The sequence below is a fragment of the Silurus meridionalis genome, chromosome 18 (genome assembly GCF_014805685.1).
Source record: "Silurus meridionalis isolate SWU-2019-XX chromosome 18, ASM1480568v1, whole genome shotgun sequence".
In the NCBI taxonomy this organism is placed as follows: Eukaryota; Metazoa; Chordata; class Actinopteri; order Siluriformes; family Siluridae; genus Silurus; species Silurus meridionalis.
In genome coordinates, this window is record NC_060901.1 from 635,903 (window position 1) to 660,223 (window position 24,321).

A 24,321-nucleotide genomic window follows, 5' to 3' on the forward strand; every position below is an offset into this window, starting at 1 on the left:
AGGAGTGTAGTGGAGTATGTTTAACACGGAGAGAGCATGTGTGTGAGTATGAGTTTGCAAGTGTGTGTGAGAATAATTTTAAACCAATGAGTGGGCTGATGGCTGCTGTATGACTCACACACACACCGTCTCTCCATGACCTCGCTGTATTGGCTCATGTGCGATGTTATAGAGATGCCTTTTCTATGCAAATTTTCAGACGACTGTTTCCTCTCACACTGATCTCACACACACTCATCTGTTTTAGCACACATTTATTATCATTGTCAAACAGCTGTGATGATCTACTTCTCATTCAGACACCGCATGCTCACAACTCAGCGCTGAAAATGTGTATACTGTCTTAATTTTCCACCTAACTCATCCTCCAGGTAGATCTAAAAAACAGCAGGTAGTTTGTGGGTGTAGCCACAGCTGTGTAAAGGGTGGGGCTAAGGGCAGGGCTAGTGTTGACCTTTAGTTCAGTATCAGCAACATCTAATATTTTTTTCTCTATGTTTTTCTTTCCCCAGTTTGTGGCTTTTGCCTCTTTGTTTTTTATCATGGTCTCCATCACCACCTTCTGCCTGGAGACTCATGAAGCCTTCAATACCATCATCAACAAGACAGATGCTTTCAGGAATGAGAGTGTGCTCGATTTGGTGCCTCAGTATGAGATTGAGACGGATCCAGCGCTCACATATGTGGAAGGCGTCTGCGTTCTCTGGTTCACCTTCGAGTTCCTGGTGCGAGTGACGTTCAGTCCTGATAAACTGGAGTTTGTCAAAAGTGTGCTGAACATAATTGACTTTGTAGCCATCTTACCCTTTTATCTGGAAGTGGGACTCAGTGGTTTGTCATCCAAAGCGGCAAAAGATGTCCTGGGGTTTCTTCGAGTGGTCCGCTTTGTACGTATTCTCAGAATTTTCAAGTTGACTCGTCACTTTGTCGGACTGCGAGTTCTTGGACACACCCTGCGTGCCAGCATAAACGAGTTCTTCCTCCTCATCATCTTCCTCGCCCTTGGTGTCCTTATCTTTGCCACTATGATCTACTACGCAGAGCGGATCGGCGCTAATCCTAATGACCCGACTGCCAGCGACCACACCATGTTTAAAAACATTCCCATCGGATTTTGGTGGGCCGTGGTCACCATGACAACGCTGGGCTACGGTGACATGTACCCTCAGACGTGGTCAGGGATGCTAGTAGGGGCGTTGTGCGCATTAGCGGGCGTGTTGACAATAGCGATGCCCGTTCCAGTCATCGTCAATAACTTCGGCATGTATTACTCGCTAGCGATGGCTAAGCAGAAACTACCAAAAAAGAGGAAAAAGCACATCCCACAGGTGGTGCAAACTGCATCTCCATCCTTCTGCAGGACCAACCTAAGCTCAGCCTCCAACAGCAACCCTGTCGATCTGCGTTTGGGACACAGCCGGGGGCTGGAGGGACCTCGCTCAGGTGAGCACACAGGGGTGTAGAGGAGTGTAATACACATGATATATTAATTATTATTTCTTTTAATGGTTGTGTTGTGCTCTCAGGATTCCTCCAGACTTCAGAAACATGTTTAATACGAGTGTGTACAGGCACATGATCAGTAATGAACCGAGTCACATGACCTCTTGGCCTCCAATAATATCCCGTAGTATTCTGAGTGTATTTTTGAGAATATTAATTTCAGTGGTTTGACATGCTGCTCCGTCTGAGGCGTGACCACACACACACACACACACACACACACACACACACACACACATTCCACCAAAAAGACACACTGTCCCAAACACACTCCCTCACACACACACTCACTCACACACACTGCCCCAAACACACTCCCTCACACACACACTCACTCACACACACTGCCCCAAACAAACTCACTCACACACACACACACACACACACACACACACACACTGCCCCAAACACACACACACACACACACACACACATACACTCCCCAAACACACACTGCCTCAAACACCCACCCTTCCACCCACACACACACACACACACACACACACACACACTTGTCCAATCACATATTACCTCAAATTCACACACATACACACGCTAAATAAATCTACACTTAAAACACACACTGCCCCAGACACACACACACACTCCCCAAACACACACACACACACACACACACACACACACACACACACACACACACACACACACACAAAACACATTACCACATTACCCCAAACACACATACAATCACACACACTCACTCATCCAAAAACATATTACCTCAAACTCACACACATAAACACACACTTAAAATTTACATTTACATTTAAAAACACACACTGCCCTATACACACACACACACTCCTCCAAACACACACACACACACACACTTTCCTGGTGTGAGTTTTAACCAATGTGTGTTAGTTGCATGTGTGTGTGTGTTTGGTGCAGTATGTGCGTTTGGACCAGTGTGTGTGTGTGTGTGTGTTTGGAGGAGTGTGTGTGTGGTGGCAGGACAGTGTCATATAATTAGGTGTGTTTCTAGAAATGGTTGTTTTTAGTAAAGCCTCCCACACTGCAGTGACCCATTTTGATTTGTGTAGATGTTCTTGGTCTGTGTCTTGTTGTGTAGATGTTTTCATCAGGTTTTGATGGACGGAGCTTCTCAGCGCCTGGGATATGATGATGATGATGTGCACTTATTTGGCTGTGATGTACCTGCATCAGAATCCATCTGGGCCACAATGTGTTATTTAAACCACATGACCAAAATAAAACTAATCACAATTACAAACCCGAAATTAAAAATTCCCAAAAAAGTTGTGACACTGTACACATTGTGAATAAAAAAGTAATGCAATAATTTACAAATCTCATAAACTTATATTTTATTCACAATAGAATATAGATAACATCACATGTTGAAAGTGAGACATTTTGAAATGTCATGCCAAATATTGGCTCATTTTGGATTTCATGAGAGCTACACATTCCAAAAAAGTTGGGACAGGTAGCAATAAGAGGCTGGAAAAGTTAAATGTACATATAAGGAACAGCTGGAGAACCAATTTGCAGATTATTAGGTTGATTGGCAACATGATTGTGTATAAAAAGAGTCTCTCAGAGTGGCAGTGTCTCTCAGAAGTCAAGATGAGCAGAGGATCACCAGTTCCCCCAATGCTGCGGTGAGAAATAGTGGAGCAATATCAGAAAGGAGTTTCTCAGAGAAAAACTGCAAAGAGTTTAAATTCTCATCGTCTACAGTGCATCATATCATCCAACGATTCAGAGAATCTGGAACGATCTCTGTGAGTAAGGGTGAAGGCCGGAAAACCATACTGGATGCCCGTGATCTTCAGGCCCTTAGACGCCACTGCATCACATACAGGAATGCTACTGTAATAGAAATCAAAACATGGGCTCAGGAGAACTTCCAGAAAACATTGTCGGTGAGCACAATCCACCGTGCCATTCGCCATCGCCGGCTAAAACTCTATAGGTCAAAAAAGAAGCCGTATCTAAACATGATCCAGAAGCGCAGGTGTTTTCTCAGGGCCACGGCTCATTTAAAATGCACTGTGGCAAAGTGGAAAACTGTTCTGTGGTCAGACGAATCAAAATCTGAAGTTCTTTTTGGAAAACTGGGACGCCATGTCATCCGGACTAAAGAGGATCAGGACAACCCAAGTTGTTCTCAGCGCTCAGTTCAGAAGCCTGCATCTCTGATGGTATGGGGTTCATGAGTGCGTGTGGCATGGGCAGCTTACACATCTGGAAAGACACCATCAATACTAAAAGGTATATCCAAGTTCTAGAACAACATATGCTCCCATCCAGACGTCGTCTCTTTCAGGGAAGACCTTGTATTTTCCAACATGACAATTCCAGACCACATACCGCATCAGTTACAACATCATGGCTGTGTAGAAGAAGGATCCGGTACTGAAATGTCCAACCTGCAGTCCAGATCTTTCACCCAGAGAAAACATTTGGTGCATCATAAAGAGGAAGATGATAGAATACCTGAGACAGTTGAGCAACTAGAAGCCTGTATTAGACAAGAATGGGACAACATTCCTATTCCTAAACTTGAGCAGCTTGTCTCCTCAGTCCCCAGATGTGTACAGACTGTTATAAAGAGAAGAGAGGACGCCACACAGTGGTAAACATGGCCTTGTCCAAACTTTTTTCAGATGTGTTGATGCCATGAAATTTAAAATCAACTTATTTTTCCCTTAAAATTATACATTTTCTCAGTTTAAACACTTGATATGTCGTCTATGTTGTGTTCTGAATAAAATATTGAAATTTAAAACTTCCACATCATTCATTCTGTTTTTATTCACAATTTGTCCAACATCCCAACTTTTTTGGAGTCGGGTTTGTAGAAATTGGAGATAAGGTAATGTTGGATGTGTGTGTTTCAGAATAGTGAGGTTTAGACTGCACTCTAATCCTCCACAGGTTTTCTGTCATCTTCTCCGTCCCTGGAGGAATGAGGATTTATTTTAAGAGAAACAGCTGGTGATTTGGAGATGAGAAGTTGGAGAGGTTGGGCTGACTGAGAGTGAGTGTGTGTGTGTGTGTGTGTGTGTGTGTGTGTGTGTGTGTGTGTGTGTGTAGCGTGATGTAGGAACGGTGTGATTCAAGTCTGTGGATAATTTTGGATCAAAGTGTTTGCTGCCTTTGTCACAGTTTGGAGGATTTAGCTGTGTCTCAGTCTGGGATGTGGGACATTAAATAATGTTCTAGAAGCTCGAGTAGGGCAGAGAAACATGACATCATGGTGATGTTTAAGGGAGTAAAAAAAATGATGGCAAAATGATTCAGCAAAATGAGGGCATTAAATACTACCTCAGTTATATTTAACTTGACAGAACTATAAATATTATATTAAATAAAACAGTGAACTTTAAAGCTGAAGTTTTGTGCAGGTTCACTGACCTTCATCAAAATAACCTTCTTCCTCTTCTTTTCTAATTTTTCTTCTTCCTCTTCTGCTTCTTCTTCCACACTTTAAATAAACCAAGATGTTTAGATGACCAGGTGTTTATAGGAACAGAATGCAGTTATCTAATGGTACAGCCAAACTTTGGTTCATTAGGTTCAGGATCTTTTTGAGGAAACAGAAACTGGACAGATGTTAATTTTCCATTTAAGCGCTTTTGAAAGCAGTAAAAAATATGTAGATAATCACTGTGCAGTGACTCGATATCTCAGGTTTGTAGGTTACCTCACTGATACTCTGGAGAATCTTCTACAGGCCAGTGTAGAGGGAAGGATAGTCTGGTGTAAATGTGACCCAAGACCTTGAAGGTACAGTGATGTTATATTTACACCCTGATCTCTCCGATAGTCTCTGCAGACCTCAGCACAGGAAGTGACATCACAACAACACCAGAAGAGCGAGTGCCCATGCAGGATCGACATATTGGAGGAACTTGCTTCCTATTGGCTGCAAGGGATTACAGCTGCACTGCTGACTCCACCCTCCGCAAATCAGGTGTGCTCTAAATACCCAATCAGATCACCTGTCCATCATCGTCATATGGCATTCACAGCTGTCTGCACATCATGTACCCAATTACAATCATCATCATTATAATCATCATCACCACCATCATCATCAGCACCACAAACATCATCATCACCATCACCATTGTCATCATTACCATAATCATAATAACCATTATCATCACCACCATCATCATACAGTAAATTGTCACCAGCATGCAGTGCTTCATGAACATAATCTAGAGAGAATAGCACTATGCTAAATATCCATTCACAAACACGAATGTGTGTATAGTGTGTATAGTGTGTATTATATAGTGTGTGTGTGTGTGTGTGTGTGTGTATTATGTTGCGTGTGAATTATGTAGTGTGTGTATAGAGTGTGTGTGTGTGTAGTGTAGTGTAGTGTGTGTGTGTATGTGTTGTGTTTAATGTCGCACTCTTTTGTGTCTGAAGGCTTTGAGAAATCCAGAAGTTTAACCGAGATAGCAGTGACATCATGATACAGCTCTTCCTGTCCAATCAGATTCTATCCGTCTAATGAAACAGCTCCATCTTCATGTTCCAAGTACTTCCTATGTGGCTGTGGCTACATATTCCCTGCATCTGCCCTACCTGAATACCCCTCGCCTTGCTTCTGCCCTACCTGAATACCCCTTTGCCCGGCATCTTCCCTACCTGCTTCTACCCCCTACCTGAATATCCCGGACCCTGCATCTGCCCTAACTGAATACCCCTCTGCCTGCTTCTGCCCTACTTTAATACCTCTCACCCTGCTTCTGCCCTACTTTAATACCTCTCACCCTGCGTCTGCCATACCTGAATAACCCTTGCCCTGGTTCTGCCCTACCTGAATCCCCCTTGCCCTACGTTTGCCCTACCTGAATACCCCTTGTCCTGTGTCTGGACTAACTGAATACCCATCGCCCTGCATCTGCCCTACCTAAATACCCCTCGCCCTGCATGTGCCCTAACTAAATACACCTTGCCCTGCATCTGCCCTACCTGAATACCCCTTGCACTGTTTCTACACTACCTGTATATTCCAACATTCTTTCTGGCCTTTTCAAATTTACCACTGCTATTCTTCTACTCTGCCTAAACACCCCTTATTGTTTTCAACCACAAATGCAGTGCAGTGCAGTTTTTATTTTGTTTTCATGTCTTCTATTTACCATAATATTCCCCATTTACACATTTTTTGCCCTACAATTGCCCCATCTTTTATATATATATACTGTAATTTATTAATGATAAGAAAGAATTTAATTAACAATAAAACACATCTATAACAAAACTCCAAATGTAATTATACATATGTAATAAATGTGTAATAATCCTGTTTATAACAATCTTATAATCACAAAATGCTTTAAATCCACACAATTAAATTCCTCATGTTGTGTGAAAGACAAAATTAAACACTGTGAGATCAGTTTCTCTTCATTTCTCATCAAACGACATTCCACATTACACTTCATTTCACTAAAACTGAGTCAATTATTCACTGAGTCACTGAGTCACTAAATCACTAACTCGTTGAATCGCTGAGTCACTGACTCACTGTCACTTAGTCGCGTGTTTGCCTCCTTACTGTTGTAATCAGGATCAGTGTTGCATCAATGTGGTTGATGATTCTGAACATTGTTGTTCCAGCTGTGAATAAACCTCTGACTGAAATACAACTGATATCAGCTAAAAGCGGAGATGGTGGTGCCAATACAGACTCAGACGGATTCGATGATTTGGATTGGACGGTATGGAATAGAATAACCCTTTGATTGGACCGCTTGAATTAGCATATCTATGGGCAATGTGGAGCAGAACAACTGATTGGACACAGGATTGGACAATCTGGATTTGGAAATAAACTCTTTGATTGGATGAACTTGAAAAATTACAAGTCCTCTGAATGGACAATTTGGGCCTGGACAAATATGTGATCGGATGCTGGATTGGACAATCCGAAATTTTGTGTTGATCTGGAACATGACTGTGATGGCATTCAGGATTAGGACATCTGTGATGGGACAGTATGGATTATCATTTATTTTTGATTGGATGGCTGGCGTGTCCCTGGAAATATGGACTATCATATATTTTTGATTAGACAGTATGGATTAGCACAGCTCTTATTTTACAGTATGAATTAGCATAGCCCTAGTTAGATAGGGTCAATTAGCACATATCTGATTGCTCTGTTGGGATTAGCATCGATCTGACTGGAAAATAAGGATTAGAATTTATCTGATTGAACAGAAGAAGATTACAAGTGATCTGATTAGTCTCTTCTCCTGAAGCAGCTTCACGGTAAACAGTGTATGTCTACAGAGGATCGTAAACACATTACTGCCCCAAGATACCCCATTCAGTCTCTTTCCCAAAAGCCCCCCTCTAATACCCCTATTGTTGATGTACTTTCTCCATTTATGTCCCTTTAATTCCCCTGCTGCATTTATGCCCCAATAAACTATCCCTGTTGCCACTCAAATGCCTCCGCTACCCTCATATGCCCTTGTTCCCATGATGATACAAATTCATTACAGTTGAGTTTTAACAGTGAACATTTACTCAAAGCAGCTTTACAGAGATAAAGAGATTATAAAGTTATTATGTAGATGTTTCTCCCTTATGAGTGATCCAGTGGTGACTGTGGTGAAGGAAAAACTCCCTGAGATGATACAGTATAATGAAGAAACCTTGAGAGGAATTAGACTCAGAAGGGAACCTCAACACTAAATGTGTGTGTGTGTGTGTGTGTGTGTGTGTACACTGTGTGTACACTGTGTGTGTAAATTGGAGTGTTAGTGTGTTACAGAGTAGAAACATGTTCATACTGTTAATAAATGTGACCTGAAATCGTTCTATGCAGATTATTAATCGTAAATCGTTATTCTATGCACTTTTGTGTCCCCACATGCATGTAAAGTGTGTGTGTGTGTGTGTGTGTGCGTATGTTACATACAAGCACGCACACCAGACACACTCTTTATATACGTGTGCGCACACACACACACCAGTGGTGGGCCGTGTATTTGGTACCTGGACCTTCAGTAGGGACGTACCCGACTTAATCCACCTCTTAATACACCACTATCACATCACAATTATATAAACCATCAATACAATAAAAACACACAATATAACAACACGTGACATTACAGAGAGACGTTTCACATATAGAGGGTGAAGAACATTTTACTAAAACAACAAACCCAGTTACACTCCAAACCTCTACACTACAACCACAACTGTGCACCTACAACATCTGGAGCAGTTCACAATCAATATTCGTCTAATAACATGACAAAAACATTAAAATGGAAATAAAACACAACCTACTCACCAGAGATGCAGACTCATAATGTGCAGCGCCCCCCAGAGGCTGTAATCCAGTGATACCGCTCGTATTCACTGGTCTGGAAGTGGAGATCAAACCCTTTCCCGGGCTGAGACACGCTAGCTAGCTTCAGGGTTGGTGATCTTCTCACCATGTCTCGCGTTTCTTCATAATGGATTTTTAAGTGTCTGAGACCAAATAAATTTCTCTTCCTCCGTAGGTGTAAAAAAGTCTAACTCAGATGTATGAACGTGTGCAGAGCTACACACGTGTTTTACCGGTCGAACTCGGCTGTAACAGTTTCCCTCTGACCAACCAATCAGAGGACAGAACAATGCTGACGCTATTCTGGGCCAGTGATCTGCTCTGTGAGGAGAATCTGAAATCTGATTGGATAAAGAAACAGAGCTGTTGGTAATATTCTCTATGGTAAAAGTCCAGCAGTACTGATTCTGAAGGCTCTGAGCAGATTAGATTCACATGGCAGCACATAGAGGCTGAAATCTGATTGGACAAAAATCTAACATCCACATACACGTACTGAAGCAGTGCAGCCGAGAGAAACACTACCACATGAAGAGAAGAAACTGATTAATAAATTATTATAATTTTTACAATATTAGAGTTTAGGTTGTAAATGTAGGTCAGTGCTTCTGATAGTGTTTAGACCCCCATGTGGGCATGTGGGCACACATACACATTACACACACAAATACACTTTATATATGCTGTTGAACACAAATGTAAAAAGATGTTATATCCTGCAACTTAAAGTTTTTTTTAATAGTTTATAGTTTTTGAAAAATGAGTTTATCTCTGAGGTTATATAAATGAAATAAACACACACAAGCAGAGGGTTGGATTGTTTTTGAGCAGTAAAATAATGTTTGTTAGTAATATTGCTGACTAACTCCTCCCTCTCTCCTCACCCGCTCCTCTTCTCCATGCCCTGGCTCAGGTCTTTTCTGGATGATGGTTATCAGTTTGATGATGATGGAGATTACTTTACACTTACTGAGGTCAAATTTGGTGTTCCACATGAATCTGCTAAGGGCCCACTGATCTTTAGATATGCTACCTCTAGGTGAAATTGTGCTAAATGATCTTGCGTGACTAATTTGCCTGCCTTAAAGGAACAGACTCTTCATTAGTAGCTAGAAAAACATCAGGCTGAATGAAGACTTTAGAATAAATGAACTCGTCAGCCCTTATTATAAACACATTTTATTACAATCAGAGCTTTAGTATTACTGATGCTTACTGAGCGTGTCATATTATTGAAGATGAAGACTGTAGTGTTACTGATGAAGACTGTAGTATAGTTAAAGGTTGTAGTATAATTGAAGGCAGTAAGGTGGTTTAATCAATTAAAGCAAATTTAGTTAATTAAAGAATATGTAATAAAAAAGAATAGTAAAGCCTTTCATATTAATAAATTCTCTCAAATAAACAATATCACATTTAAAAACACTGAATTTGTTTCTGTTATGATATATAATAAAACTGTGTGCGTGAGTGTGTGCGTGAGTGTGTGCGTGTGTATATGTATGTGTTCTGCAAAAGAATGTTATTTTTTTTTAATGCCTTAGTTATTTTGTGTAAAAGGTGTTCTGGTAGCATGGTATAGACAGGACAAAAACTCCTTCAACTGTTGAGCCGTGAAGATCACATTATTTCAGAATTGTTCAATTGTTTATAAATTGTTTTCTAATTTTAATCTCCAGTGTAGATATGTAAATGTGTGCATGTATGGGTTTGTGTGTGATAAAAAGAAATGTTTGTGTGTGATAAAAAGAAATGTTTGTGTGTGATAAAAAGAAATGTTTGTGTGTGAGGGTGTGATGATCTTTTTAGCCACTAAATTCAGGTTCCCACTCTTCCCTCACAATCGAAGATGTCTTCACACCCGTCACTGTGGAAACTGTTGCCGTGGCAAAGACGTAAACAGCAGGGATGAGCGCAGTTTTTGGCCACAGACAACGCCCCCACCACCACATCTCTGTCTCTATGACAACCAGGGATCCACCGTTTCAGTGTGTAGATAAATTCAGCTCAGGCTGCATCACAAATCATACTCACAAATATCACAATAATCTCTAATCCGGTATACGCTCTAACACACACACTAACACACACTCTAACACATACTCTAACACACATCCACACACACTTTAACACACATTCGAACACACACTCTAACACACATTCGAACACACACTCTAACACACACTTTAACACACATTCGAACACACACTCTAACACACATTCGAACACACACTCTAACACACACTAACACACACACACTAACACACACTCTAACATACACTGACACACACTAACACACTCTAACACACACTCACACACACTTTAACACACATTCGACACACACTCTAACACACACTAACACACACACTAACACACACACTAACAAACACAAACACACACACTAACACACACTAACACACACACACACACACACACTAACACACACTCTAACACACTTTAACACACATTCGAACACACTCTAACACACTCTAACACACACTAACACACACTAACACACACACACACTACACACACTAACACACACACTAACACACACTCTAAGACACACTCTAACACACTTTAACACACATTCAACACACACTAACACACTAACACACTAACACACACACACTAACACACACTAATATTACACTAACACACACTAACACACACTAACACACACTAACACACACTAACACACTAACACACACTAACACACTAACACACACACATAACACACACACTAACACACACTAACACACACTAACACACACTAACACACATTTGAACACACACTAACACACACACACTAACACACACTAACACACTAACACACTAATACACTAACACACACTACACACACTCTAACACACATTAACACACACTAACACACTAATACACTAACACACACACTAACACACACTAACACACACTCTAATACACACTCTAACACACTCACACACACTTTAATACACATTCAACACACACTCTAACACACACTAACACACACTAACACACACACTAACACACACTCTAACACACACTAACACACACTCTAACACACACTCACACACACTTTAACACACATTCAACACACACTAACACACACACTAACACACACACACACACACACTAACACACACACTAACACACTAACACACTCTAACACACTAACACACACACTTAACACACACACTCTAACACTAACACACATACACACTAACACACTAACACACACACTCTAACACACACTAACACACACTCTAATACACACTAACACACTCTAATACACACACACTAACACACACACACACACACACAAACACACACTAACACACACTAACACACTCTAACACACTCTAACACACACTCACACACACTTTAACACACATTCGAACACACACTCTAACACACACTAACACACACTAACACACTAACACACACACACACACTAACACACACTAACACACACACACACACTTTAACACACATTCAACACACACTCTAACACACTAACACTAACACACTAACACACACTAACACACACACTAACACACACTAACACACACAACACACACACACAAACACACACTAACACACACACACACTAACACACACACTAACACACACTAACACACACTAACACACACTAACACACACTAACACACACTAACACACACTCTAACACACTAACACACATTACACACACTCTAATACACACACACTAACACACACTCTAACACACACTAACACACACACTAACACACACTAACACACTAACACACACTCACACACACTAACACACATTCGAACACACTCTAACACACTAACACACACTAACACACAACACACTAACACACACACTACACACACTAATAACACACTCTAACACACACTAACACACACTAACACACAAACTAACACACACTAACACACACACTCTAACACACACTAACACACTCTAACACACTTTAACACACATTCGAACACACACTAACACACACACACTAACACACACACTAACACACACACACTAACACACACACTAACACACAAACACACACTAACACACACTAACACACTAACACACATTAACACACTCTAACACACACTAACACACACACTAACACACACTAACACACACACTAACACACACACACACTAATACACACACTAACACACACTATACACACTAACACACACTAACACACACTCTAACACACTAACACACTCTAACATACACACACACTAACACACACATTAACACACACACTAACACACACTCTAACACACACTTTAACACACACACACACACACTCTAACACACACACTAACACACACTAATACACACTAACACACTAATACACACTCTAACACACTCACACACACTAACACACATTCAACACACACACTAACACACACTAACACACACACTAACACACACACACACACTAATACACACTAACATACACTCTAACACACTAACACATTAACACACACTAATAACACACACTAACATACACTAACACACTTTAACACACACTAATACACACTAATACACACTAACACATTAACACACACTAACACACACTCTAACACTTTAACACACTAACACATTAACACACTAACACATTAACACACACATTAACACACACTAACACATTAACACACACTAATACACTAACACACACTCTAATACACACTAACACACACTAATAACACACACACTTAACACACACTAATAACACACTAACACATTAACACACACACACTAATACACACTAATAACACACACACATAACACACACACATAACACACTAACACATTAACACACACTAATACACACACACACTTTAACACACTAACACACTAATACACTAACACACTTAACACACACTAATACACACTAATAACACACACTAACACACACTAACATACACTAACACACATACACACACTAACACACACTAATACACACACACACACTAACACACACTAACACACATTTAATACACACTAATACACACTAATACACACTAACATACACTAACACACTAATAACACACTAATACACACTAATACACACTAACACACTAATACACACTCTAACACTTTAACACACACACTAATAACACACTAATACACACTAATACACACTCTAACACACACTCTAACATACATTCTAACACACACTCTAACACTTTAACACACACTAATACACACTCTAATACACACTAACACTAACACACTTAACACACACTAATACACATTTAATACACACACTAATACACACACTAACACACTAATACACACTCTAATACACACACTAATACACACTAATACACACACACACTTTAACACACACACACATAACACACACACACACACTTTAACACACATTCAACACACACTCTAATACACACACACACTAATAACACACTAATACACACTAATACACACTAATACACACACTAACACACTAACACACACTAACACACACTAACACACACACTAACACACAACACACACACACTAACACACACACAAACACACACACTAACACACATTTAATACACACTAACACACATTAACACACACTAACACATTAACACACACTAATACACACACTAATACACACTAATAACACACTAACACACAAACACACACACTAATATTAATTTAATAACACACACTAACACACACTAATAACACACACACAACACACACACACTTTAACACACACACACACACTCTAACACACACTCTAACACACACTAACACACTAACACACACACACACTAACACACACACTAACACACACACACTAACACACACACACACACACACTAACACACACTCTAACACACTCTAACACACTTTAACACACATTCTAACACACACTCTAACACACTAACACACACTAACACACAACACACACACTAACACACACTAACACACACTCTAACACACACTCTAACACACACTCTAACACACTCTAACACATTCGAACACACACTCTAACACACATTAACACACACTCTAACACACTCTAACACACACTTTAACACACACACACTAACACACTTTAACACACACTAACACACACTCTAACACACTCACACACACTTTAACACACATTCGAACACACTCTAACACACACACACACACTAACACACTAACACACACTAACACACACACTAACACACACACTAACACACACACTAACACACACACTAACACACACTAACACACACACTAACACACACTAACACACACTAAGACACACTCTAACACACTTTAACACACATTCTAACACACACTAACACACACTAACACACACACACACACTAACACACACTAACACACACTCTAAGACACACTCTAACACACTTTAACACACATTCGAACACACACTCTAACACACACTAACACACACACTAACACACACTAACACACACACAAACACACACTAACACACACACAAACACACACTAACACACACACTAACACACACTAACACACACACTACACACACACTAACACACACACACACACACACACTACACACACACACACACACTACACACACTAACACACACTCTAAGACACTCTAACACACACTAACACACATTAACACACACTAACACACACACACTAACACACACTAACACACACTAACACACTAACACACACTAACACACACTAACACACACTCTAACACACATTCGAACACACACTAACACTCTAACACACACTAACACTAACACACATTAACACACACTAACACACACTAACACACACTCTAACACACACTCTAACACACTCTAACACACTTTAACACACACTACACACACTAACACACACTCTAACACACACAAACACACACTAACACACACTAACATACACTCTAACACACAAACACACACTAACACACACTCTAACAAACACTCTAACACACTCTAACACACTCTAACACACACACACACACTTTAACACACACTAACATACACTAACACACACTAACACACACTCTAACACACACTAACACTCTAACACATTCGAACACACACTCTAACACACTCTAACACACTAACACACTAACACACACTAACACACACTACACACTAACACACACACTAACACACACACTAACACACACTAACACAGACTCTAACACACAATCTAACATACACTAACACACACTCTAATACACACTAACACTCTAACACACACTAACACACACACTAACACACACTCTAATACACACTAACACACTCTAACACACACTAACACACTCTAAGACACTCTAACACACACTCTAACATACACTCTAACACACTCTAACACACACTCTAGCACACACTAACACACACTCTAATACACACTAACATACACTCTAACATACATTCTAACACACACTAACACACACTCTAACACACAATCCAACATAAACCATACATCATCTATTAAACATGGTGGATGCAGTGGTATTGCATGGAGATTTATGGCTGTAATTTATTAGTCATTTGAGTCCTGAAAGACACAGCTGGATGAATTCTGAAGTGTATATAGATTTACACCTGGAAGGTTTGGACATCCTTTATTTAACTATTTTATTAAACTGGAAAAACATGCACAACAGTGCCAGGGGTGTAAAAAAAAATACGGACAAACATACTGGAATAAACATACTGGAAATACGATTTGTTTTGCACAGGCATGAAATTGCTAAAGAGTTCATAGCGTTAGCATTAGCCCCTAAGGAGCTCGCAGCTAACACAAGTGCTATAGATTCTTTAGAGTTTGATGTCCTGCTATAAGAATTGTTCTTAAAAGGAGAAAATCCTCCTGACAATACCGTATATAACAGGAGTGAATGAAGGATGGATGGAATGAAAACATTTGTTAAAGAATACTGAAATAAGTAGAACAGTTAAGGAGATCATATTTTCAGAAAATAAAATATTAAATGTAAAACATACTAACATGTACATGTGTGTGAATGAGAGGGATGGCAGTGGAGGGGTGCGGTTGCAGGGAGAAGAGGTGGAGAAGGTGGAGGAGTTCAGGTACCTGGGGTCAACAGTGCAAAGTAATGGAGAGTGTGTTAGATAAGTGAAGAAAAGAGTGCAGGCAGGGTGGAGTGGGTAGAGAAGAGTGATAGCAGGAGTGATTTGTGATAGAAGAGTATCTGTGAGAGTGAAAGGGAAAGTTTATAGGACTGTGGTGAGACCTGAGATGTTGTATGGATTAGAGACAGTGGCATTGAGTAAAAGACAGGAGGTGGAGCTGGAGGTAGCAGAGCTGAAGATGTTGAGATGTTCATTGTGAGTGACGACAATGGACAGGATTAGAAATGAGTTTATTAGAGGGACAGCGCATGTAGGACGTTTTGAAGACAAGGTGAGGGAGGTGAGATTGAGATGGTTTGGACATGTGCAGAAGAGGAACATGGGGTATATCAGTAGGAGAATGCTGAGGATGAAGACACCAGGAAGGAGGAAAAGAGGAAGTCCAAGGAGGAGGTTTATGTATGTGGTGAGGGAAGACATGCAGGTTATTGGGGTAAAAGAGGCAGATGTAGAGGACGGGGGACAAATGATCCGCTGTGGCGACCCCTAATGGGAGCAGCCGAAAGAAGAAGAAGAAAATAAAGAAGAAGAAGTAAAAAGATAAACTGTTTACAGTCCAGGGAAAAACTCTTCTACTGACACATTTTTCTGCCACTTGGTAGTTCTTAAACACTCATTTATGTTTGCAGCGATATAAAACACGTTTAAAGGTTCCTCCTGAGAGTCTAGTTTAAAAACTCCTCCACCTTTATGTCTTTCTTAGCCAGCTTCTTTCATTGTCCCCTACCTCGCTTCTTTCATTTAGTTGGTTCTTTGAACAATGGCTCATCTTCCATCTCCACGTCTCCCCCGTCCCCTTGCACTGTTGTAGTGACTGGTGTCTCCTGGCGACAGATCTGCCCCCCCGTGCCTGCCTCTGCCAGTGCAGGCAGCTCCATCACTGTTCCAGAGTCCACTGTGAATTTTTCAAGTGCACACGATTTATCGGGGTCTGGTTCAGCCGAGCAGGGCTTCTCCCGGGCCGGTTCGGCCGAGCAGGGCTTCTCTGGGGCGTTTATGTCGTTAGTGGACCGCTAAGCTTCAGTCTGCGGTTGGGGCTCATGCTCCCTAGGCCCTGGTGCAGCAGCAGTTACAGGGTTTTTTAGCAGCAGGCAGAGCTGAAGCCACAGTGGGAACTCCAGCAGGTTCAGCTGCTTCCTGCCCTGGTCGCTTGGAGACACCGGAGTCACTCTGTCTTTCAGGAGAAGTGCTGACAAGATCCCCAAACTGACCACATTTAAAACATTTTATTTCTGAATCGGTGGAAACAAAGATGTTGTAGTCAAACTCATTAATTCTGGACTTAAAGACCACGTTTAGTTCCTCAAGACCTTCATTCAGAACCATAAGCACCATCCGCCTAAAAGACACCAAGTGTTTAATCAGTGGAGACTTACAGCCGAAAGGGGGTTTTCTTCATGGGGGAGACGGTTCGCTCGTACCGAGACGCTCTTTAAGAATCATCTCATCACTCTCCATCTGAATCAGGCGAAACCCATGTGACAGTGTTGTGATTTAACACAAATGCAGGAGAATACGGACTAACAGATGGCAAGTCACAAATAAACGCCTGTTTCACACGCACACACACACACACACACACACACACACACACACACACTCACTCACTTATACACACACACACACACACACACACACACACACACACACACACACACACACACACACACACACACTTACTTGATATTACACTAGAATATGAACACAGTTGTCTATCCTCGTTCTTTTTCCTTTAAATTTTTATCCACTTTTGTTTATTTAAAATTGTAAGAAATCCAAATCCATGTTTTATGTGAAATTCTGGATCATTTCTTCATTTATTACTGTAGATTTTTGTGTTTTCACCCTGAGGAACTTTTTGTGGATAAAATGGAGAAGATTGTTGTATCCAAGCAACACCACAGTTGCCAGGTGACAGACACCAAGGTCCTAAGTCCAATGTATGCGTGTGTGTGTGTGTGTGCGTGTGTGAGAGAAAGTGTCGGGGTGTGTGTGTATGTGTGTGAGCGCGAGAGTGTCAGGGTGTGTGTGTATGTGTGTTTATAGAGGTGTGTATGTGTGTATAAGTGTGTGTGTGCGTGTGAGCGAGAGTGTCGTGTTTTGTGTGTGTGTGTGTGTGTGCATGTGCGAGAGTCTAATCTAAAAGTGTCGGAATGTGTGTGTGTGCATGTGAGAGTGTTGGGGTGTGTGTGTGTGTTGTAGAGGTGTGTGTGTGTGTGTGTGTGTGCGTGTGAGCGATAGTGTCGTGTTTTGTGTGTGTGTGCATGTGAGAGTGTCGGGGTGTGTGTGCGCACAGGAGAGTGTCAGTGTGTGTATATGTGCGAGTGTTGAGGGGTGTGCACGTGCGAGAATGTCGGACTGTGTGTGTGTGCGCGAGAGTGTCGGGGATGTATGTGTGTGTGGGTGCAAGAGTATTGAGTGTGTGTGTGTGCGCGTGAGAGTGTCGGGGATGTGTGTGTGTGTGCAGAGTGTTGGGGATGTGTGTGTGCGTGTGTGTGCATGTGTGTGCGAGCGTGAGAGTGTTGGGGATGTGTGTGTGTGTGTGTGTGTGTGTGTGTACGAAAGTGTCGGGGATGTGTGTGTGTGTGTGTGTGTGTGTGTGTGTGAGAGTGTTGGGGATGTGTGTGTGTGTGTGCGAGTGTTGGGGATGTGTGTGTGTGTGTGAGCGAGAGTGTTGGGGATGTGTGTGTGTGTGTGTGTGTGTGTGTGTGCGCGAGAGTGTCGGGGATGTGTGTGTGTGTTTGTGTGTGTGTGCGAGAGTGTTGGAGGATGTGTGTGTGTGTGTGTGTGTGTGCGTGCGTGCGAGAGTATCTGAGTGTGTGTGTACGAGAGTTTTGGGGATGTATGTGTGTGTGTGTGTGTGCGTGCGTGCGAGAGTGTTGGTTGATGTGTGTGTTGTGTGTGTGTGTGTGTGTGTGAGAGTGTTGGGGATGGTGTGTGTGTGTGTGTGTTGTGTGTGTGTGTGTGTGTGTGTGTGTGTGTGTGCATGAGAGTGTTGGGGGATGTATGTGTGTGTGTGTGTGTGTGTGTGTGTGTGTGTGTGTGTGTGTGTGTGCATGTGTGCGAGCGAGAGTGTTGGTTGATGTGTGTGTGTGTGTGTATGTGTGTGTGTGAGAGAGTGTTGGGGATGGTGTGTGTGTGCGTGTGAGCGAGAGTGTTGGGGATGTGTGTGTGTGTGTGTGTGTGTGTGTGTGTACGAGAGTGTCGGGGATGTATGTGTGTGTGTGTTGTGTGTGTGTGCGCGAGAGTGTTGGAGGATGTGTGTGTGCGAGAGAGAGTGTTGGGGATGTGTGTGTGTGTGCGCGAGTGTTGGGGATGTGTGTGTGTGTGTACGAGAGTGTCGGGTATGTGTATGTGTGTGTGTGTGTGTGTGTGTGTGCGTGCGAGAGTATCTGAGTGTGTGTGTGTGGATGTGTGTGTGTGTGTGTGTGTGCATGTGTGTGTGTGTGTGTGTGCGTGCGAGTGTTGGGGATGTGTGTGTGTGTATGTGTGCGTGCGAGAGTGTTGGAGGATGTGTGTGTGTGTGTGCGAGAGTGTTGGGGATGTGTGTGTGTGTGTGTGCAGAGTGTTGGGGATGTGTGTGTGTGTGTGTGTGTGTGCGTGCGAGTGTTGGGGATGTGTGTGTGTGTGTGTGTGTGCGAGAGTGTTGGGGATGTGTGTGTGTGTGTGTGTGTGTGTGTGTGCGCGAGTGTTGGGGATGTGTGTGTGTGTGTGTGCATGAGAGTGTTGGGGGATGTGTGTGTGTGTGCGTGCGAGAGTGTTGGGGGATGTGTGTGTGTGTGTGTGCGTGCGAGAGTGTTGGGGGATGTGTGTGTGTGTGCGTGCGAGAGTGTTGGGTGATGTGTGTGTATATTCCACTGTTATGAATTTTTCTGAAATTTTCACTATTTTCTTGAAATGTATAAAATATTCTGCATCACTAAATATAAATATAAACAGATAAAAAGCATGAGGATGTTATTTGATGAACAGAATATAAATAAACGAATAGAACAGTCAGGAGTGCAGTGTGAGGAACATCATCATCTTCAGGGTGGAAACAGTAACTGCTTATGTCATCTGCTGTGGGCGTGGCTCACCTGACTCTTCATTGTTCACAGCTTCATTGTTAAGCCAAAACTCCTAAATCTCCCTCTGATCTTCTCCCTCCATCTGCAGTGAGGAACTCAGCGCCACACTGGTGACCTTTTCTTTTCTTTCTTTCTTTTTTTTTTTTTAGGATTTTCATGAAATGCCAGAACAATGTGTATTACATAATCATGTCAAATTAACACTTCCAGAGAAAAAGAAACAAAGAGAAAAAAGAGAATTAGATAAAATGTCAATGCTTTCAGATCATTACGTTTTCAGTGCTTTTTTGTTTGTTCCAAGAAATTTACATACAATTTGAAGTTATTAATAAAATAGGAAATGTTTGCTCTACATTGAGCCTCTTTTTCCTATGAATATGGAATTTTCCCAATAAAATAAACAAATGTATAATATGTTGTTGTTCACAATTAAAATGTTCATGTTCTGTATAAAACAGCTGTACATGTTTCTATCCCACATTTAATCAATAATCTTGATGAAATACAATAAAAAATGGATGCAAAATGGATTCTTTTTACTGATTAAAGAACCTCCAGTGATAATGACATATACACAGATCTAGATATACCTTCCGCCTTTGATCATAAAACCCTCCCAAATTTTGAGGTCCCACATAACCACAAATTAAATCTCTTTTTAGTTTTTTCAATAATTGGCTCAAAAGTGACTCCTTTGTTTTTCATTTTTACAAATGATTAAACTGGAATTTACTTTATTTCTGTAAAGGAGCAATCGTTAAGGGAAAATACAGAATTCTCTAAATTCATTTTAAGGCCTGAAACTGCAGTGAATTTCTCTTTATATTTCATCATTTTCGCCACTTCAAATTTGGTTTTAAAGAAACTGCAGTGTCTCCTGCAAACTGACCAAGGTTCAATTTTACACCTAAAGCTGTGATTTCAATTAATTAATTTATTTTTATATCTGATGCTAAAACTCGTGTGACTTATAGTGTATATAATTTAATAATAAATAAACGGGGGAACCACTGTATCAAATGCTTTATAAAAGTCAATAAATAAAATAAAACTATCATCTTCAATAAAGTGGTTATAATAAATCATATCTAAAACTAGTCTAATGTTATTCCTGATATGACGCCCCGGCATAAACCCTGATTGTTGTAGATCAATTATATCATCTAAACCTGCTTCAGTCTCCAAGCAAAAATCATTGCAAACAGTTTACTGTTAATATTTAACTTATAGACCTTTAATTTTCTTGCGTTCTTTAGTAAAAGTCTTTTAGTCCGTCATTGCCCAGAGATTTGTTCGTCTTTAATAAGTTAACGCACTCTCAAGTCTTTGATGTTTATTTCTTTGTCACCAGAATTCTGAACATTTCCCATTTCTTCCATATGATTTTCCTAAATCTGCAGTTCTTCTGTCTTTTTCAATAATATTTTCCTTAAAACAGTAATTATTTAATTTCCAGTAACAGCTGTATTTTTGACTGATTTTTCTTCTACTATAATTATTTTAATAAATATTTCTTTATGAGCTGTTATTATGTGAGGTTCTATCAATACAGCGGTCACATTATTAGTTAAATCATTAGACACTAACCAATAATCAATACGAGAATGAAGAGATTCTCTCTCTCTCTCTCGGTGGAGATAAACATGCTCCTGAGGTTCCAGTGATCACTGTTTCTGCTCCTCTTCCCTCCATGGATCTTCCCACTGTAGTTAATATCAACAGTCTGCTACACATGCTCAGGACTACAGTTTGCTCTGATCTCCATCACTGCTCCTCAACATCGTTTATCTGTAATAAATGAACATTCGGTGGAAACCAGATGAGGATGAGGTTCCCTCTTGAGTCTGGTTCCTCTCAAGGTTTCCTCCTTCTGCATCTCGGGGAGTTTTTCCTTCACCACAGTCTCCACCGACTTGTTCATCAGGGACAAACTTACACTTATAAACAACATCTTCATTTTTATCTCCACATTATCTGTGTAAAGCTACTCTGAGACGATGTTCATTATTAAAGTGCGATACAAATAAACATGAAATAAACTGAATGAGTTTTTATTACTCCATGTATATTCTTCCTGTCTGGATACTTCCATCACCACACATCAGTAAGGCCCCGTCTCAAACATACATTAACCAGTTCACTAGAAGGGCCTGGTCTAGCTTTATGAGGCCATCTAGCAATAGTTTTATTAAACACAGTATTGAAATCACCTCCTTGAATAACTCTAACTGAAAGATATACGGCAAAGAAATGCTGTAGATTTAATTTCTGAAGAAAGTGTATTGTTGTTTTTTGTTATTAGTGGCATAACAACTAACTAACACAAACTGTTCATTATCTTTATCTAACACAAGTAATATCCATCTATCACCATCATCTTTTTCGCCGTGTAATATTTGCCCTATAAATTTATCTTGTAAAATAGCGCCCCCTGCTGAACGGTTGCTGCCAAATGACAACCAAATCTCTTTTCCCCACTGATTTTTCCAAAACCCAACATCTGAAGCACATGCATGCGTTTCCTGAATTAAACAAAAATCAGCATATTTCTCTTTACAATACAAGAATAAAGCTTTTCTCTTCACGAGATCACGAATACCTCTGGGATTGATAGAAATTAAAGAGACAGGTGTTCAAACGATTACATCAGAAGTCCATTAACATCCAAACTTTAAACTTTTACAGAACAGGATTCCTACAAATGACGTCCTTCTTAACCCACAGCCCCGTGAAGATACTCGTAGTAGTTTGAGTTTTTCCAGATTAGATCTCGATCTGTACCAGAAATTAATCTTGCAAGAGTTCATTTCTTGAGTCTTATATTAAATACACACAGTTAAAGTTTAGGACAGGATGTTTGTGTGTGTGTGTGTGTGTGTGTGTGTGTGTGTGTGTGTGTGTTTGCGTGTTTGCGTGCAGGGGTTGGGGACTTTTCAATGTTTGTTCTCCAAAACATTGAAAAGTTCATGAGTCCAATGCAGGAGTAAACAAAAAACCAAGTTCATGTAGTTCACACAGGAGAGGAGGTGTGTGTGTGTGTGTGTGTGTGTGTGTGTGTGTGTGTGTGTGTGTGTGTGTGTGTGTCGGGTCCTCCTCAGTGCTCCTTCAGCTGGTCCTCCTCCTCCAGTTTGCGGATCTCCTCCTTCAGGAAGTTGATGTTTTCTCTGGAAGCCTTCAGCTTCTCCTTTAACTCAGAAATCTCCAGACTAGTCTTCTTCTTCGCCGCCTCTAGTTTCTCCCGCGTACACAACTCCA

General features: G+C 40.9%; 2 protein-coding genes across 3 annotated transcripts in view; one reads left to right on the forward strand and one right to left on the reverse strand.

Annotated features, from left to right (window-relative positions):
• Positions 1–7,963, forward strand: part of kcnc2 (potassium voltage-gated channel, Shaw-related subfamily, member 2) — a 39,254-nt gene extending 31,291 nt beyond the window's left edge. The window contains exons 2-4 of one of the 2 annotated variants that reach the window (XM_046872667.1): positions 513–1,443; positions 5,321–5,467; positions 7,135–7,963. In XM_046872667.1, coding sequence (XP_046728623.1) covers positions 513–1,443; positions 5,321–5,467; positions 7,135–7,259 — 1,203 coding nt within the window. In that variant the 3' untranslated portion in view covers positions 7,260–7,963. Of the gene's footprint in view, positions 1–512; positions 1,444–5,320; positions 5,468–5,934; positions 6,690–7,134 lie in introns of those variants that run through there. The other variant, XM_046872668.1, reaches the window with a different exon arrangement.
• Positions 7,964–24,112: 16,149 nt separating this feature from the next.
• Positions 24,113–24,321, reverse strand: part of yeats4 (YEATS domain containing 4) — a 4,922-nt gene continuing 4,713 nt past the window's right edge. Inside the window, 1 exon segment of the mRNA XM_046872694.1 lies at positions 24,113–24,321. This exon segment is cut by the window's right edge and continues 9 nt beyond it. Within this exon segment, the coding sequence (XP_046728650.1) occupies positions 24,161–24,321 (161 nt within the window). The 3' untranslated portion in view covers positions 24,113–24,160.